This window comes from Triticum aestivum, chromosome 3A (assembly GCF_018294505.1).
Source record: "Triticum aestivum cultivar Chinese Spring chromosome 3A, IWGSC CS RefSeq v2.1, whole genome shotgun sequence".
In the NCBI taxonomy this organism is placed as follows: Eukaryota; Viridiplantae; Streptophyta; class Magnoliopsida; order Poales; family Poaceae; genus Triticum; species Triticum aestivum.
The window spans coordinates 711,621,764-711,627,994 of record NC_057800.1 but is presented as its reverse complement, the minus strand read 5'-3'; the positions used below and the strand labels follow the sequence as shown (position 1 = coordinate 711,627,994).

At 45.7% G+C, this 6,231-nt stretch overlaps 1 protein-coding gene across 1 annotated transcript; it reads right to left on the bottom strand.

Moving 5' to 3' along the window:
- Positions 1-3,119: 3,119 nt before the first annotated feature.
- LOC123059343 (uncharacterized) lies at positions 3,120-4,406 on the bottom strand. Its single transcript, XM_044481924.1, has 2 exons — positions 4,207-4,406; positions 3,120-4,024 (listed from the first exon to the last, which is right to left on the bottom strand). The coding sequence occupies exon 2, from the start codon at positions 3,918-3,920 to the stop codon at positions 3,396-3,398; it is 525 nt and encodes a 174-aa protein (XP_044337859.1). The 5' UTR covers positions 3,921-4,024; positions 4,207-4,406; the 3' UTR covers positions 3,120-3,395.
- Positions 4,407-6,231: the final 1,825 nt, after the last annotated feature.

Below are 6,231 nucleotides of genomic sequence, written 5' to 3'. Positions count from 1 at the left end.
GCTGCTGCCGTTGTTGTTGTGGACGACCGCGGCCACCTCTGCCGCCGCCGTGGCCACCAGACGGAGTCGGGGAAGGACGCCTGCCTCGGCCGCGCCCCTTGCTGCTGCTGCGCCCGTGGCCCCTGCTGTAGCCGCGCCCACGCCCCCTGTAGGCCAAGTTTGCCTAGGTTTTGAAACCCCCATCAGGGCCATCGCCGAGCATCTCGACACGCTGATCGAACGCCACGATCTGAGCAAATAGGTCGTCAACTGTGATCTGATTCTTGATTGCGCCAATAGCTGCCACAACAGGATCATAGTCTCTGTCAAGGCCGACGAGGACATAATCCACCATCTCTGGATCCGAGACGGGGCGTCCTGCCGCTGCGAGCTCGTCCCCCAGATTCTTCATCTTGGAGATGTAGGCGCTGCTGGACATGGAACCCTTCTTCGTATTGGTGATTGCAATCCGCAGATTGGTGATGCGAGATTGGGACTGCGATGAGAACAAGGTGGTGATGGCAGTCTAGAGATCAAAGGTTGTCTCCTTGCTCGCAACTTGGGCGAGGATCTCCATTGACAGAGAGTTCAGAAGATGACTCAAAACCTGCTAATCCTTTGATATCCACTGTGCATACAGCGGATTGGGCTCCGTGGTGACGGTTTTGTCCGTCTGCTCTTGTTGCACCGTCTTCGGTGGTGCGGCATCTGACCCGTCCAGAAGGCCGGTGACCTGCGCTCCTCGCAGGCCCGGCATGACCTGTGCTTTCCACAGGATGTAGTTGGTTTTGGTAAGTTTCTCGGATGGTAGGGCTCCAAGGTTGAGGGTGATGGTGGATGAGGACGACATGGCAATGGCGAGGGTGATCGGGAGGAAAGCTTTTGGCTAGATCGATGGGAAGAGGATGGCTCTGATACCATGTCAGATGGAAGCGTTCCTACTCCTCGATGAGGAGCCGCGTTGGTTTATATTGATATGAGACAGGAACAACCCCTGTCGTGGCTTACAAGGCAATACCGATCGATCCACAATTCGGTTGTTACAAGAGAGGAGGAGATAAGCTACGGGAGAGAGAGAGAGAGAGAGAGAGAGAGAGAACAGAGTTTGTTGAGATTACAATAGGTAGTTCTATCTCTATTTCTAACACATCACTTAAGGGCCAATAACTCTACAGACTAAATATGACAGCAAAGGCACACGTGAGATATATGCACCAGCAATTCAAGTTCCAGTTTGAATAAACTAAAAAAATGTACTTATTATAAGCCGTAAGAGATGTCAAATCAAAACGACAATGGTAGCTTCCCTGCATATTTGAACAAGCCAATATGGCAAATAGAAGATGAAACTTAACAACATAGTACAAATTGAACGCCACTATTTATAGTTTGTGTGTCTCTGGAATAAACATCGAGTCTGAAATTAAGTTGTTACTCCCTCCGTCCGAAAATACTTGTCATCAAAATGGATAAAAAGGGATGTATCTATAATTAAAATATGTCTAGATACATCTCCTCTTATTCATTTTGATGACAAGTATTTGACGGAGGGAGTACAAACAAAGGAGTTTAACGAAGAACGCAAGAGAACAGCCAAACCAAATAATAACTAATGGTTCGTAATGGGCGAAAAGCAGGGGGGAGGGGGGATACAAACTTAACGGTTCTTGAATTGCCAGAAGCAAGTTGAGAATTCAGACATGAGTGGACAGATTGAGAGCTTCGTCTCGAACTCTCGATACATATCCCAGGCGGCAGTTTCGTTTCATTGTCAATATATAGGCACATCAGATGTCTTAGTTGCACAATACTCGATGGCAATTCTGTTATCCAAGTACTTCTTAAGTCCAAGGTAAGCAAAAACTGTAGCCTCCCTATTTCCATGGGAAGGTCCTGGACATCAGTACCTTTTAGCCCTAAGTACCTCAGATGTAACAGATTCCCCACATATTCAATATCTGAGACATTACAACCTTCCAAATCCAGTACACGGAGTAGTTGGAAACGTGAAATATCCAGTTTTTTCACAGCAATATTATTGGTCCAAAAAAGAGATCTTACTTGTGCCATCCCGGTGGTTTCCACATCTACCTTGCTATTTTGGATTGATAATCTATGAACCTTACTTTGCGAGTTAGACATTTTTCTCTTGGTGCAATCCAATATAGTGACAAAGTTCTGTTCACATGAAATTGAGCATATGAGATCAAGCGCCATGTCATGTACACTGCAACCTTCCTCCTTCTCTCCCCAATTGTCTTCAATGTCTATTGGACTGATCATACTTCTATTCACTAGCTCATTAAAGTAGCTCTTACCAAGCTCATACAAGCTACTTTCTTGGTTTTCACTATAAACAAAGCCCTCGGCTATCCACTTCCATATCAGCTTGTCTCTTAAAATATGACTATCTTCTGGAAAGATGCTTAGATATAATAAGCAAGGCCTCAAATATGACGGTAAATCATAATAGCTGAATAGTAATATCTTCTTCATCTCCTCCATGCTGCGATCTTCCGTGAGTCCCCTGCCAATGGAATTGAGCAAAGCATACCATTGCTCCTTTGTGTTTATCTGATGCTTGTTAGCCATAAGACTTGCTATAGTAATAATGGCTAACGGTATTCCACCACATTTCTTCAAGATGTATTCAGATACTTGCACCAATTCTTTAGGACACCCTTCCTCACGAGAAAATACTCTTTTACAGAAGAGCCTTCTCGAGAGATCATTAGAGAGAGGTTTCATTCTGTAAATATCATCACTAGAAGAGCAACATGCTTCAGAGACACTTACAATACGGGTTGTCGTGATTAATTTACTGCCGGGACTCTTCTTGGAGAAAGCACACTTGATTAGCTCCCATGATTTTTCATTCCATATATCATCAATTACGATGAGATACCTATATGATTGTTTGCAAGAGTTTGGTTACAAATCAGTTGGTATATCTATTTTTTTATAAAGAGACTATTATTAAAAGTGATGAGATAAAGGGAAAAATGCAAAGGAGAGAACTCCAGAAATTTATGTCAACACTACAACCTATATATAGTGAATCAACAATCTGCTATTAGCAAAGAATTGTTATAACCGGAAAAAAGAGGAGAATACCTCTTGTTATTAAGAAATTCAATGAGTTCATCGATCAGATGTCTTTCTTGCCATTCTGTATTATGAATGTGTGCATACTTGCACTTGTCAAATTCATACAAAATATTCTTGAAAACCTTCTTGATGTCGGGATTTTGAGAAACTGAAACAAAGGCACCACAATCAAATTGCACTTTGAGCTTGTCATACACTGCTTTGGCAAGAGTTGTCTTGCCCATCCCACCAAATCCAACAACGGAAACCGTCTTCAATGGATGCTTCGACCAATCATCACCTTCATTCAACATGCCGATCAACTTGTCTCATGGTTCTTCAACGCCGACAAGCTTTGTAACATCTGTGTATAGGGCCATCACGCGAGGGTCAACACTAGCACCAGCGTCGGAATCCCGCAACTCTTGTTCATACCTTTGACGCAGCTCGCCCAATTGCCTAGCTTGAACAAACACTTCTTCAAGAGCATCAGAGATACGATGGAGATCCTTCCCCTTCTTGAATAATCTTTTGGTCTTCTTGAGCAACTTCTTGAGTTTGTTCTTTGGGTTGGTAGGCTCACCACCATCTTCCAGACGCACCATGAATGAGTCAACGATATCCTCCATTTGGTAGGACAACTCCCTCACCATTCCTGCCCAGATCTTGGTCCCTTCATCGAGCTGGTCTGCCGGCACCTTCCCCACCTTGCGCAGGGCGGCTTGCATGAGTGTCATCTCTCTGACAAGAGACTCCACGCCTTTCTTAACACGCTTCTCGAGGGTGAACTCACCAACAAGCAGTTTGCCGAGCTTTGGGATGAGAGGGCGGATAGCCGCCATCGCTATCTCCATGCTGGGATGGACCTCTCTCTACATGCAAGATTGCGGTAGTGCTGGGTGGAAGATATCAGCTGGTTGCTACGAAGGCTCTCCTCACTATGTGTTTGTTTGTTGTTCTGGAGAACACAAGAGTGTGTGAAAGCTTGAGTGAGATGAATGATTACAACCAATTAAGATCAGCATACAACAACAACAACAACAACAACAACAACAACAACAACAACAATTTTGTAATGTTCACAGAACAGGTGGAAGTAAAACTAAACAACAACAGGTGGACCAGTGGAAGTGAAATTACCTTCGGACAAACAATCAAAGCTTTGCAGAGAGACTGGTAGAGGACGGCTGAGATGGACCAGGGCGGCTAGAGACGGAGATGGACGACGGTGGCTCGGGTCCGGCGGTGAGGCTGGAACGCAGGCGGGCAGACGTGGCAGCGGCGGCAGCTGAGGAATCGCGACGCCTCTCTGTTTCTCCTCTCGTAATGGCTTGTGTGTGTTGTGTGTAGCTGCGGCGAGCAGCATAAAGATTCGACTGATGATTTTCCGGGGCTGTAGTACAAGACTTAAATTTAGCCACCAACCGGCCGGAGCCATGAGTGGTCTGCTCTGCTCATGTGCAGTGCAGCACAGGCTACGCTGCCAAGGGTCCGTCCTAGCTTTAATCTATACTACTTATAAAAAAGCAAACATTATCTTCTCTAAGTGCACCTTACAAAACATACACGGATACATTACCACCGCATGATTAGTCCCACTAAACTCAATCTAACGGCTAGCCTTAACCGAATCTGTTCTCTGTGTGCACTTAGCAATTTACATTGACTGACCGTACTCCACCGCGGAGGAAAATATGAAAGTCCATGCCTGGTCGATTAGGAAACTATAATCACGGACACATCATATTAAGAAACTAATCACGGGCACATCTAACACTAGTAGAAAACAGGGCTATGGTCCAGGCCGCATCAGCCCATTAGTCCCGGTTCAGTCTAGAACCGGGACCAATGTAGGCATTGGTCCCGGTTCGTGAGCCCAGAGGGCCGGCCGGGCCACGTGGGCCATTGGTCCCGGTTCGTCAGGACCTTTTGGTCCCGGTTGGTGGGATGAATCAGGACCAATGGCCCTCCCTCCTGGCCCACCACCATTGGTCCCGGTTGATAGCTTGAACCGGGACCAAAGGCTCCCCTTTAGTCCCGGTTCATGTCACCAACCGGGACCAATGAAATTCCAATTATTTAGTTATTCATAAACTAGTGATTTTTATAGTAAAGTTATTCATAAACTAGTGATTCACACAAATTTTATAAAATCCAATTTAAACTATTCAAAATTTTAAAACTAATGGCACTAACAGAAAGTTTATAATTTTTGTGACCTAAAATAAAAAAGAAATCACTAAAAAACTATAAGTATTTAGTTGTAAGTATAAATAAAAAATAAATAGAAAAAAAATTCTATTTTATAGTAAAGTTATTCATAAACTAGTGATTCACACAAATTTTTAAAAATTCAAATTTAAACTATTCAAAATTTAAAACTAATGGCACTAACAGAAAGTTTATAATTTTTGTGACCTAAAAGCAAAAAGAAATCACTAAAAAACTTTAAGTATTTAGTTTTAAGTAGAAATAAAAAAAATAAAAAACCAAAAAAATGTAGAAATAAAAAAGAAAAACCCAAAAAAATGCCACCTACTGGGCCTCCACGGCCTGAATATGACTAGAAACCCTACATGGGCCAGGATTCAGGCCCGTAGAGGCCCAATAGGCCCACAGGCAGTAGCAAGTTTAGGCCCGAAAGCCTGCATTAGAGAGGAGCTCGAATGGGGAGGCAGAGCAGCGCTTATAAACCAGTGCCGGCGCCCTTCAGCTAGCGATGTGGGACTAAACTTTTGGGCGCACAAGGGCATTGGTCCCGGTTGGTGGCACCAACCGGGACTAAAGGGGGCATTGGTCACGGTTCGTGGCACCAACCGTGACCAATGCCCCCCTTTAGTCCCAGTTGGTGCCACCAACCGGGACCATAGGCCTTCGCTTCCCGCCCTTTGGGCTGCCGAAAATTGGCCATTGGTCCCGGTTCGTGGCACCAACCGGGACCAAAGGGGGGCATTGGTCACGGTTCGTGCCACGAACCGGGACCATTGCTCTGGCTATATAAGCCAACACTTGCGAAATTTTGGCCAACCGCTCCCATTCGCCCCGACGCCGCCCCGAGCCCGTCGTCGTCGTTGTCGCCGCCCCGAGCCCGTCGTCGCCCCGCGCCCGCCGCCGTCGCCCCGCCCCGCCCCGTCGCCGCCCCGAGCCCGTACGTCGTCGCCCCGC